The following is a 12,007-nucleotide window of genomic DNA, read 5'->3' on the forward strand; positions in this document are numbered from 1 at the left end:
GTATACAGTGCTTGTACACAACTATGGCCACATGCAGAATTCCCACAGGCAAGAGGAACTCCTACCATTCTTTCCAGGCTTCTCAGGGTTATCATCCAACATTTGAGATGTCAAATAGAAAAGCTGCAATAATGGCAATTATTGTCAACACTTAATTTCTTATGTCTTTGAATATACACCCGGTGTAAAAAAAAAACAAAACAAAACAGAAAACATCTCTCCACAGCTTGCTCCAGTTATTCATTTAGTCTTTCTTTTCAGATTATAAATTGTTCATTCTGGATAGGATACTTAGACAAAAGAACTGTGGCCTAATAAGCTCTTAGGCACAGCTGTGATATTGCAGTTAGTATGAGACAGTGTTGACCACTAAAGGTGGTCAATGTATCTCACTTATTTTCAATGCACACTCGTAATTAACTCTCCTCTGCTCCCACCACATGTAAACTCCACACAGGTTAATTAGTAACATAAGGATCACTTAACTCAGATGAAGATGTCGGACATGTTTGGCCAAAGATTATGTTAAACAACCTACAGCCCCTTGCAGAAAAGGTAATGTTGTGCCATTGGGTGGATATTATCTGACTAGAAATACTTTTATCAGTAGCAATGGATGTTCTCTAGTTTTCATAATGATGCTTCACCTTCTGCCAATACTGAGCAGAATTTCAGGAATATTTTGAGCTTGTTACAAATAAGACAAATAAAACTTACAGAGAAAGCTTTTTTTTTTTTTTTTTTTTTTTTTTTTTAATTGCAGGTTCAAAATCAAATCAATGAAAATATGGAAAACAAAATACTGAAGAAAGATGTCATTTACCACCGCCATCACAGAAAGTTGTATTTACACAGGACAAATAAAAGTTCCTGCAAAATACAGAGTACATCTAAACACTGCCTGTGTTTCATTATACTCTCTAGGAGAGCCCCTGTTATTAAGTGTGGGAGAAGAGACAGCTGGAGGGCAGTTTTGGCCCTCAGTATTTTCACTGAATATTCTGCTTGTGGGATCTGAGAAGGCTTTTCCATCTTAGTACACTTTACGTTTCAGTACAACAAATTAAATTGGAATAACGTGCCACTTTCAAGGACATTGTGTATTACCCTTTGAGAAACCTTTTCAGTTAAACCATCAAAAATACGACTGAAAACCGACTTGGTGTAAAGGAAGAGGGCTTCTGTTAGACTTTGGTATGTGAGATTTTGTTAAGATTTCAGCGTGTGACATTTTGGTGCGTGAGACTTTGGTGACGTGAGATTTTGGTACGTGAGACTTTATTCCTGAAAACCGGCTTGATCTAAAGGAAGGATGGGTATGTGAGATTTCAGTACGCGAGACTGTGACCACGTGGGGTTTTGGTAACGTCAGAACTTCGATACAAGGCATTTTCTTAACGTTTCAGCACAGCAGGCTTTGTCCTTGCTCCTTCGCAGGGCGCGTTAACCTGCGCTACAAGAAACCGTGTCCGCCGGCTTTCCCCGCGGGGCGCTGACGGGGCGCAGCACGGCCGCCATTTCCCCTCCCCCTCTCCTTGCCACACACGGGCCACGCGCGCTAAGTGCCGCGCATGCGCGCCGAGCCCCGCCGCCCCCACAGCAGCGCCCGCCCCTTCCCCTGCGGGAGCGAGAAAAAACTCGCGGGCGGGCGGACGGGGCGGGGCCGCGCACGCGCGGGGGCGGCGGGGCGACGTGTGCGCAGCCCGCGTGACCTCCCCGCTCCTCCCCGGCAGCGCCACGTCCGCTGCGGCGCGCGGCGGGGCGGGGCCGGATGGCGGCGGCGGCGGCGGCCGCCATTTAGAGGGGAGGCGGGCGGGCGGCAGGGTGTGGGGGCTGCGCTGCGTCGCACCGCGGCCATGGGCAGCGCCAGGCGGCTCCTCATGCTGCTGCTCCTCCTCGTCCTGCCCGCCGCAGTGCCGCCTGCCGCCGGCCGCGCAGGTAGGGGGGCTCGGATGGGCCGAGCTGTGGGTGCGGGGGCTGGCTGGGAGCTGGGGGAGAGGGAGAGGCTCTGGGGGGGGAGCTGTCTGGAGGCAGTGACGGAGGGCTCCTGATTGCGTTTCCTAGCTCGGAGAGGCAGCCCTCCAGTCCTCGGGGGCACTTGTGCTGTTCAAGGGTTTCTGTGCCATGTGAAAGCTGAATATTTGCTTAACTTGTGTACCCACCTGGCTCTTCTAGGCTTGTGCAATCCAGTCAACCATTCATTTCTGTTCTTCTTGTTCTTTGGGAAATGCCAGCTTCATCAAACAAAACCTCTAAGTCGTGTGTGTATTTGTGAGAAGCTCTCGGCCTAGCCTGCATGTGCTGTAAATACAAACGGCGTGAACTCTGTCCTGTGGCCACTCTCATTAATCCTCTATGCCTGGTGTTTGAATGTATGAGACTCAGTGCCACGGAAGTAGAGAAGGAGTGAACTCTGACTACTCGCATCTTGGAGCACTGCTCTGAAGCTTTCTGGTTTTAGAAGGGGAGAAAAACTCAAGTTAGTTTGCTCACAATAGAAACTCTAACTTTAACGTTCATAGTAACAGAAAATACCTTTATAACTGAAGGTAAACTGGTTGCTCTCTGCTGTGCAAGTGCTGAAATTTATCCAGCTGTAAAGTGTTCTGAACTTGCTGATATATAAATGGGCAGCTCAAAGTAATTAGAGAATGAATGGCTGAATCGTCAACGTAGGCAATCACTTGAATGTGAGTTTATTTCATAGAACATAAAACGTCCCAGATTGGAAGGGGCCCGTAAGGATCATCAAGTCCAACTCCTGGCACCGCACAGGTCTGCCCAAAAGTTTAGACCATGTGACTAAGTGCACAGTCCAATTGCTTTTTAAATTCAGACAGGCTCGGTGCAGTGACTATGTCCCTGAGGGACCTGTTCCAGTGTGCAACCACCCTCTCAGTGAAGAACCCCCTCCTGACGTCCAGCCTAAACTTCCCCTGCCTCAGCTTAATGCTGTTCCCACATATTTGCAGCGGAAGCTCCGAAACAGTCCGTCGATATTTTAGTTTAAAAATCATACTGCAATGTCAGTTTTCTGTTGGTTAATGAGGTATTGAAAAGCCTTTGCATCTTGTTTCTGTAGGTTCAGGTTTATTAGTTGCAGCTCAAGATGCTACGGAAGATGAGGAAGCTGTGGAAGATACTGTAGTTGAAGATGAAGATGATGAAGCTGAGGTTGAAGAAGATGAGCCTACGGACTTGGTAACTGTACATGAGTGTTTATAAATAGGAATTGAAACAGAAATGCTTGCAACAAGTAGTTATATTTGAATGTGTTTGTTAGTATTGGTATTTCCAAATAGTTATTCTAAAGTCTCAATTTAAATTTGACCTGCTTGAAGTTTCAGAAGGATTTGTCTTTTCATGAATTACCAGCCCAAGAATGCACGTGGGGACTGCTAGGTTTCTAGAAACTGCCAGAACTGCATTAGGATGAGAAGGCTTGTGTAGTATGAGACCTGGTACACTGTTCTGTGATTCTGTTAGTCTTTAGTTGATGTTGGTGAGTTCACAGTTGTCCAAGTTTGCTAAATGGTCGATGATGTGCTAGGTATTCGGCACTGATAGTGTATTTAACCTTCCAAATGTAACTTTAATAGGTAGTGTATGACTTAAGCAAGGTTACAAAACAGCATACTTCTTAGGCAATATGTTTTATATGTCACTGAAACAGTTTTACATGTGGAGTTGACTTCAGGATGCTAAGCCCAGTTCTGGTTCATGGCTTCCGTACCAAATGGCATGTGTACAACTGATTCAGTAGGCTGTGCGCTGCTTCAGAGTTGTTTGAGTAGCAAAATCAAACGATAGAACTAACTTTAAACCAGTTTGTTTAGCAGACAGTGCAAGCTGGGGAGAGCCTTGCTTGAGGCAGTAGTGATCCCTTGATTGCTACCTTGATTATTTTTGAAAATAAACCATTAAAGATTGAAACTGCTAAACTAAAAAGTGAGTAATCACAAAGGTGATCTTGAACAAGTGAATTTGTATAACTGCTTTGTTCCAAAAGTGTAACTGTTTCTATGCAAGCATAATGCTTCTTAAAACTGAATAAAAGCTTCTATAAGCACTCTGTATTGAAACAACTCTCACTTGTTTTGTGGTTGTCCATAATTTTGGTAGTGTTTGTCTTCTGAGTAGAAATAGCTTAGATGTGATTATTTAACACTCAGATACTATTCTTTTCCATCTGACCCTACACAGAAGCCTTTCAGTACAGCTAAATTGAGCTGAGCTTAGTCACTATGTCAGATATAATGAGAAGGATAAATACTGAAAATGATGCTAATTTAGAGGTAGAACACTGTGCTACCTCTGCAATGGCAGGAATTGGTACTAATGGTTGTTGTATGTGTCGACATACTTATAACTGCTGCATAGGATTCTCATAAAATAAGCATGGTCTTTGCTTCACTGTTAATTATGGGATTTTTTAAAAAAGTCTCTTGTCTTAGACAGAAGAAAAAGAGGAAGAGGACTTGTCGGGAGAACCTAAAGCCTCACCTAGTGCTGATACAACCATATTATTTGTGAAGGGTGAAGGTAAGAGTCCTGTGCTGATCTACCATCTTTTGTACAGTTGTACATCAATGTGTGTGTGTTAATACAGTGAGGCTTTAAAAAAAAAAAAAAAATTGGGTCTGTTCTAGAGACCCTGTTTAGAAATCGGCTAGGTGTGCTGTACCAAGTTTCTAACAGTTAACTACTTTTGTGTTTTAGATTTTCCAGCAAACAACATTGTAAAATTCCTGGTAGGCTTCACCAACAAGGGTACAGAAGACTTCATTGTCGAGTCCCTTGATGCTTCTTTCCGGTACCCTCAAGACTACCAGTTCTATATCCAGAACTTCACAGCTCTCCCTCTGAATACAGTAGTTCCACCACAGAGACAAGCCACGTTTGAGTACTCTTTCATCCCTGCTGAGCCTATGGGTGGTCGTCCTTTTGGACTAGTTATCAATCTCAACTACAGAGATGTAAACGTAAGCCTGATGTTGTAATTCATTTCAATCTCTTCCATTGATGTGGAAATGTCAGGAAGGAACTGCTTAGTCAAGTTACTATTTCTTCAGACCTTGCCTCAGATCTTTAAGCAAATCACTACATGCATAAGCACAGTAAGAGATTGCCTGCATGTTTCACAGTTGTCCCTTGTGTACATTACACTTGAGATTTATATTAGCAATGGAATCCAGAATGTCACTGAATTGAGTAGTAGTAGCATATACTAACTTTAAAAAAACCTTCCAGAAATCTTTAATTTCACTGTATTCAGTTTAGGCTTTAACAAACTTAACAGCCTGAACCCCATCTGTAAACTTGTGAGGAAATAAATGAAATGTTTTCAGCCTGGGAGAGGGCTTTTCCCAAAACCTTAAATGTAAAGTAGGGGATGTAAAACAAATGTGAAGTACTAAAGTAGGGGATTCTTTCTTTTTAGTGCAGGTTGAAGGCTTCTGTACCTTCAGTGTTTTAATGGTACTAATAAGATCCCTTCATATGTAGTACCTCATGTTACAGGAAACATCTTCAAGGCTAGATAAGACTTTCCTGTTAATATCTAATCTTTCATTGGTACTTACACCAGAAAATTTGCAGTTTTATGTGAGGAGTTAAACTTGCATTATTTATAAATGTAATGAAGCCTTATCTATACAGAATTTATTCCTTTCTAGAGTTTTTCTGAAAACATGTGAAGAGTTACGTATATTTTCAAGGAAGTAATTAACTGTTTAAAATATCTTGTGGGAACTTTGTTATAGGGCAATGTGTTTCAAGATGCTGTCTTCAATCAGACGGTTACAATTATTGAAAAAGAAGATGGACTGGATGGAGAAACGTAAGGAAGCTGGAGATGCGTGTTTAGTTGGTGCACTGGTAGAATGGGTTATTGATGGGGGCTGATGAGAATAGTTCTTGTACCTTTGTTTTTATTGAGTTTGGTCTTGTATTTTGCTGATGGTGTCGAAGGCTTTGACTTGTGCAGCATTGATAGATTGAAAATGTGAGCTTTCTTCCAAACTAAGATTTCATTAACACTAAGGATCTTCAGGGTTGGTACTGTGTCAGTGAACGGCTTATGCAACTGCTTTGCTCAGATGACAGCCTGGAATAGGACCCAGTGTCGTATAGCCACATAGCAGTTCAAAGCTGTTAATCTTTTTCTATACTACTGTGCCTTTTTCCTCCAAGTTAAAGATGCAGCAGTACCGTAGTACTGGGCTGTTGGTCTTACCGTGTAGACCTTCTGGAGCATTCAATATAATCTAAGATAATGTAAAGTGGAAGATGCCTGGAGTATGAGATAAAGGAACTTATGCTCATCTGTTGTTGCACTTTCCCTGTTGGTAGGAGACTTCTTTCAGGAGTGCTTTAAGGACACCTTATATGTTGCAAGTGTATGGTGTGCCAATATGCTCTTAGAATATCCTAAAAGAAGTGGAACTTCAAAAGAACCTGTGAGTTTTAAAGAAGTCTTCAGAAATCAGGCATCAATCAGTATTGAAGGCAGTACTGAATACTTGGATATTCCTGCCACAGCTAGAAACTGCCTGCTAAGCAAGCTTCCTAAGTAAGCTTCCTTTTCTTAAGAAAAAAAAGGTCAATCTGAAGAAGTAGGTACTGTAGGAATTTGCATTTGCCAAAGAGAACAGCATCAGCGAACAAATACCAAATAATTGGTAATGTGAAAGCATAGTACTTGGGTAACAGAGCACCTGAAGAATTCAAATCATTAGTCAGAACCAGTTTGAGTTGGTGACCTGTGAATGGGTAATTACTATAAAACAGGGATGTTCAGTTAAGTCTCCCCTGCAGAACTCTTAACTCTTCTGTTATAAATCAGAGTTAAATGGTCTATTCCAAGTTAAACTCTGTATCTCTAAAGTCCTGCCTGCTCCCTAAAATAACTTTAGGTTGCTTACCTCCTGCTAAGATACCAACAGGAATTTTAGGTGGAATTGTTGAAAACAAAATGCATAGATGGAAAAACCCATGTAAAAATGATCTGCGCTGTTGATGGAATTTAACAGTGGAACACAAAGTAAGATAGTCTAAGGAAGGCATCTCAAAGCTCCATAAGTAAATGAATATCCTAGTGGTACTTGCAGTAATATAATTAAAAGTGCGTAGGATACTTTTAAGGCATTTGTAAGTGGTTAAAGCAATTAAAAACAAATTCTGTGGCCCAGCATCCTGAAACATTGTGTTTCAAAAGGATTCCTGCAGGTAACAGGTTTCAGTAATTACTTAATTTCCCAACCTGTGTGGGATTGTGAACAATAGAATGTTAAACTCAGGGTTAGTTTCTGAAGTCAGTCAGAATAATTACTTAAAACTTGTTAGCACTTAAATTTCAGATTTGTTTTTTTTTTCCCCCCCATACCTACAAAAGGGCTTGGAAAAGATCAAGCTGGTGTGTGGCCAAAGTAAGGTTTTAATTTCTATGCTGCTTAAAGATTTTAGTTAACGGTTTCTTATTTATTTTTTTTTTAAAGGATCTTCATGTACATGTTCCTTGCTGGACTTGGTCTACTTGTTATTGTTGGTCTACATCAGTTACTAGAATCTAGGAAGGTGAGTAGTGTATTTGGTTTGTGTAGCTGGTCATAAACCCCTTAGTGGTATGGGGAGTGACTCAGTAATCACTTGCAGTGTACAATGGTACCAGTAGAGCTTCAAAAGATACACTTTCAGAACTGACTGTGAAGGTTACTGTGCAAAACTAGAAATTTCAGAAAATCAAAATTGGAGACACTTGGGTCGATTGTCTAATGTTCTCTGGGTCTGTTCTTTACCACAACACTGGAATGGTTGAATTGGGAGCTTTGATGTGTTCCAATCTCTACGTGTTTTGAATCAGTAGCTGCATACTTGCTGGATGAACTTCCCCATGTTGTCTGTATCTATTGTGTTAGATTAGGTGTAACTTTGCAAACAGCTGTCCAGCCATTATTTTAGTTCTAAATAGTTTCCTGTGGGCAAAAGGATGGAATTACTGTTTTTTCAAATTCTATCTTTGCAAGGTTGCATAAGAGTATTGTGCTAATCTGGGGAAGTGTAATGAAACCAGTTATCTAGTTGGGGTTATCGTCAGCCATTTGTTTTTGTAGCAGGTGTAGTGAACTTGCAAAGGTGTTCATGAAGTCTTGGTATCTGTGTGAAATAAGTATTGCAAGGCCTTACTAGTACTAATACTGAGCCTAGGTGAATAAACTGCTAATGGTTAAAAGACAGCTAAAGCTAGGTTACAAAGACAGCTTCATATATTGGTTTTGTCTCTTCATATATTAGGTTTGTCTCCTAGTGAAATAATTACAGTTTATTAAAGTACTATTGGTTATTTCTAATATTTGTGCTATCAGAACTTTATGCGGAAGACAAAAATCTGTTCTCTTGAATTTTCAGAGGAAAAGACCAGTACAGAAAGTAGAGATGGGAACATCAAATCAGAATGATGTTGATATGAGCTGGATTCCCCAAGAAACTTTAAATCAAATAAGTAAGTAGTCTGTGTGTCACAAACTGAAGTAGAACTACACTTAGTTAATCAAATAGTTGTAACTAAACAAGTAGCTAATACCGATTTCCCAGAACATCTGTTCTAGGGAATAAAAAAAACTGTCTAAAGCACTGGCCTTAATGATTAGATTACATTATCAACCTGTTCCTGTGCAGAACAAGCTTGACTGGTTGATATTGTGAAGGTTATCAATGACTTTCATTCTTTGTTCTGTAGACTTTAACAGTATAAAATCTCTACCCAAAACCTGCCTCATAAAGAAGGCTTAAAGGTGTTATCTGAAAGTTTCTGCGAGTTGGTTGGAAGGCTGCCTACAGACAAATAAGTATCAGGAGTGTGTTTTAACCAAAGACACATTAAAACCTGAAATTAATGTTCTTTACAACTACAAAATGACTAAATTCTCGGTGTGAAATGCCAACAGTAAAACTAATCTGGTTTCTTTAGAACATGTGTTTGGATATTTCTAACTTCTCTCGCTGTTTCTTCCGTTCTTGCTTTCCTGTGACTTCAGTGCAAAGTAGAAGAGGTGAGGCAAACTCTGGTGATTTAAAGAGTGCAAGTTCTTAATGTACTATCCATGTGATAAGCGGGCATGGATAGAAATGTCTTCCTGCATGCAGTGATTGGTGATAGAGCATGAGTAGTAAAAGATTACAGAGCAGATGCATATAACCATCCAAACAGGGAAAAATGTATATGTGTATAAAAAATATTTTAAGTAAAATGCCACAAACTTATATCTAGTTTATTGAGGAAAATATTGCTGAAGTATTGTGGTCTCTACCAGTTCCCAGAACACTTTATCTAAAGTACTGTGTACCACCCTAGTATAGCGTCAAGCTATTGTTGAAGTGGTGGAGGACTGACTGGTCACAACTCATGGTTGAGTGCATCTCATTCTCAGTGAGAAACAAACCTCATCTTGGGGTATAATAGTTAAATGGAGTTATCTTCCTTATCCCAGATGAACTCTTACCACCAATAACATTGTCTGTCTGAGGTGACTTATCCTTGCTTGAAACAAAGTGCATACTAGAACTTACCTTACTTGAAAGACTCATTTTGATGAAATGAGCAATCTTAGTCTGACAGCTGTATGCAGCCTAGAAGACCTGGAGGCTCTAGATCTGACACAAAGTTGTGCCAGAAGTTGATGACTTCAGTACAGCTAAAGGGGAAAGGAATCAAAAGTTACTACAAAGGTATGAGGGCTTGTTTCACATCTGAAAATGTCAGCTTTCTTCCACTGTATTCTTGGAATATACAGTGGAATGGTAGTATGAAAACCTAGAAGAAGTTTGAAAGGCCTCAGTCTAGTAAGCGAGACTGAAGCAGTCAATGATAAACTGCTTTGAAGAGCAAGCTGTCTTCCAAAGGTTTCAAATCCAGCCAGTGTTGTTCTGTCCTTGCCCCCCTGCTCTTTAAGGTAAATTAGGTATTAATCTCTTAAGCATCATTTTTTTTTCTAGCCTTCAGGTATTAAGTTTTTCTTAATTGTGGTATTCTTTAATTCTTGGTTGTTTCATTAGAACTCTACACTAGAATCCTTTGAGATATCTGGCCTTCAAGATCCTCAGATTCTTTCCTGTTCTTTTGATGATACTTCAAAGTGTACTAACTGAACAGCCATCATGCCATTAAGAGCATTGCTTGCCAGTGGGACTGGAAGCTGATCAGTTTATGAACTTGCATTTGTAAGCAGACACCTAGCAATCACCTCAGTGCTTTTTTTCTTCATATAAAGTATTGTAGCTCCTCTATAACACTATAATGATTAAAGATGCTGTCTATGTAAGAACTATCACTGTGAAAGGACAATTATAGACCTGTCATACCTTAAAATGTAAGAACAGGCTTCTGGCATCCAGTGATCATACAGCTAAAGCTGGATGGCTTCCCCATTTGGGGTTATCTGATCACAAAGTGATAACTTCATAATCAAGCGTAGATTCCTGGGTAAGGGTAATCTCTTCAGGACTGAAACACTTTGCTGTTAAGCTGTATGAATTTGGAAATACTTCATGTAAGACAAAGCTGTCTAAAAGAGGGTTAATCGTTCTTCAGGCAGGTAAACTAAAACCAGTAATGATAAATCATTCATTAACTCTCTGAAAATGTTGTGCATGGAAGTTTTCTAAACCACAAAGCATGTGGCTTCATCAGGAGATGCTGTAGGTTTTTGTTGTCCATTTTAGTAACTGGCAAATTGAATGGCCCTTACCTTAGAAGTGCATGTTACAGAATAGGAATGTTTTTTCTTTTAATCTGTTCAGAATGCTAATAGTTCAAAACAAGAAACCATTAATGAGATGTTTCAAGTAGCTTCTCTAGTGATGCATTGCATTAGAAGGGCAGTGTGGCTTTGTTTGGGAGGGAGAACAATGCATTGTTATGTAAGAACTAATATGAAGTAGCTGCAGCAATTAACGCAGTTACCTTTTTTCTTCTAGATAAAGCTTCACCAAGGAGGTTGCCCCGCAAGAGGGCACAGAAGAGATCAGTGGGCTCTGATGAGTAAATGTTAACTAGTACAACAGTTGAACGTTTACTAATCCTGCCTGTTTGGGATTTTTGGATTGGAGTAGTGCAAAGAATCCATATCACCATAAGGAAAATACTGCTAAACATTTGGACTGAACAGATTAACTGAATGGTGTTAATATTACTGAAAATGCACTTCTCTTTTTTGTTAAATAATTGTTGGGGTGGGTGGGGGAAGCCATTAAGACTTGTGCCTGCGTGTGTAAGCAGTTGGTCTTAACAGAATCATGTTACCTGAAATGTGCCTTTAGAATCCTTTTTAATGCTGGTTTGTCATCTGTATACTTCAAAGGGTTTTTCCCCTCCCCTTAATCTGAATGTCTAGTGACTTAATTTGTCTTGATTGTATCCTCTCTGTATCAGAATCTGTATGCATTTTTCTTCTCAGTAGGTAACTTTATTCTCTGCAGCACACATACACTGAAATTTGTGTGCACAGTCCTGTCTCAGCAGTGAGGCACTCATCTGGATTTCTGCATTTGTTTAGCATTCTAAAGGCACAATTGGGTATAGCTGCTTGTAGTGGTAGATCTCTTGCTGCTGTTTTGATCTGGGCATGCAGTGACCTAAAAACCTAAACTTATCTGCATAAATGTTAAGAGGACTCTTACACAGCAGCAGAACTTGTGAAGCATGGAATTTGTGTGCTGAATTGGTATTACTACATAAATTTTTTTTATACCTGACTTGTTAAATGGTTAGTTATTGAATTGTACCAGCAGCTTAATTATTCTGACTATAGCGGTTGCTCTGCAGTGTTTACTCAAGAAATTGAGTAAGCCAGAACAATGAAGTTCTCGGTTCTCTCAAGACTAGGTTGTTGTATGTATCAAAACACGTGGATTTCTTTTCAAGCTGTACCAAGGATTTCAACTTCATTCCATGCACAGGGAACTGACTTTGAAAAGCTGTTGGCTTCAAGTAATCTTTTTAAATGGCATA

General features: G+C 40.2%; 1 protein-coding gene across 2 annotated transcripts; it reads left to right on the top strand.

Annotated features, from left to right (window-relative positions):
* Nucleotides 1-1,765: 1,765 nt before the first annotated feature.
* SSR1 (signal sequence receptor subunit 1) lies at nt 1,766-11,751 on the top strand. 2 transcript variants are annotated; one of them, XM_084508237.1, is made up of 8 exons: nt 1,766-1,938; nt 3,083-3,201; nt 4,455-4,542; nt 4,720-4,982; nt 5,763-5,839; nt 7,497-7,575; nt 8,407-8,500; nt 10,975-11,751. In XM_084508237.1, exons 1-8 carry the CDS (start codon nt 1,857-1,859, stop codon nt 11,040-11,042), a joined length of 870 nt encoding a protein of 289 aa, XP_084364363.1. In that variant the 5' UTR covers nt 1,766-1,856; the 3' UTR covers nt 11,043-11,751. The 2 variants fall into 2 exon arrangements, with proteins under 2 accessions (XP_084364363.1, XP_084364364.1); XM_084508238.1 differs by having other exon boundaries at nt 1,779-1,938; nt 8,407-8,515.
* Nucleotides 11,752-12,007: the final 256 nt, after the last annotated feature.

The sequence above is a fragment of the Aythya ferina genome (assembly GCF_964211825.1).
Source record: "Aythya ferina genome assembly, chromosome: 2".
In the NCBI taxonomy this organism is placed as follows: Eukaryota; Metazoa; Chordata; class Aves; order Anseriformes; family Anatidae; genus Aythya; species Aythya ferina.

Excerpts from the sequence above, each read along its gene's own strand:
- SSR1 (XM_084508237.1), top strand. The coding sequence starts at position 1,857 with ATGGGCAGCGCCAGGCGGCTCCTCATGCTGCTGCTCCTCCTCGTCCTG. Across the intron at positions 4,983-5,762 it reads TCAACTACAGAGATGTAAAC|GGCAATGTGTTTCAAGATGC; the intron begins GTAAGCCTGATG and ends ACTTTGTTATAG. Across the intron at positions 8,501-10,974 it reads AGAAACTTTAAATCAAATAA|ATAAAGCTTCACCAAGGAGG; the intron begins GTAAGTAGTCTG and ends TTTTTCTTCTAG.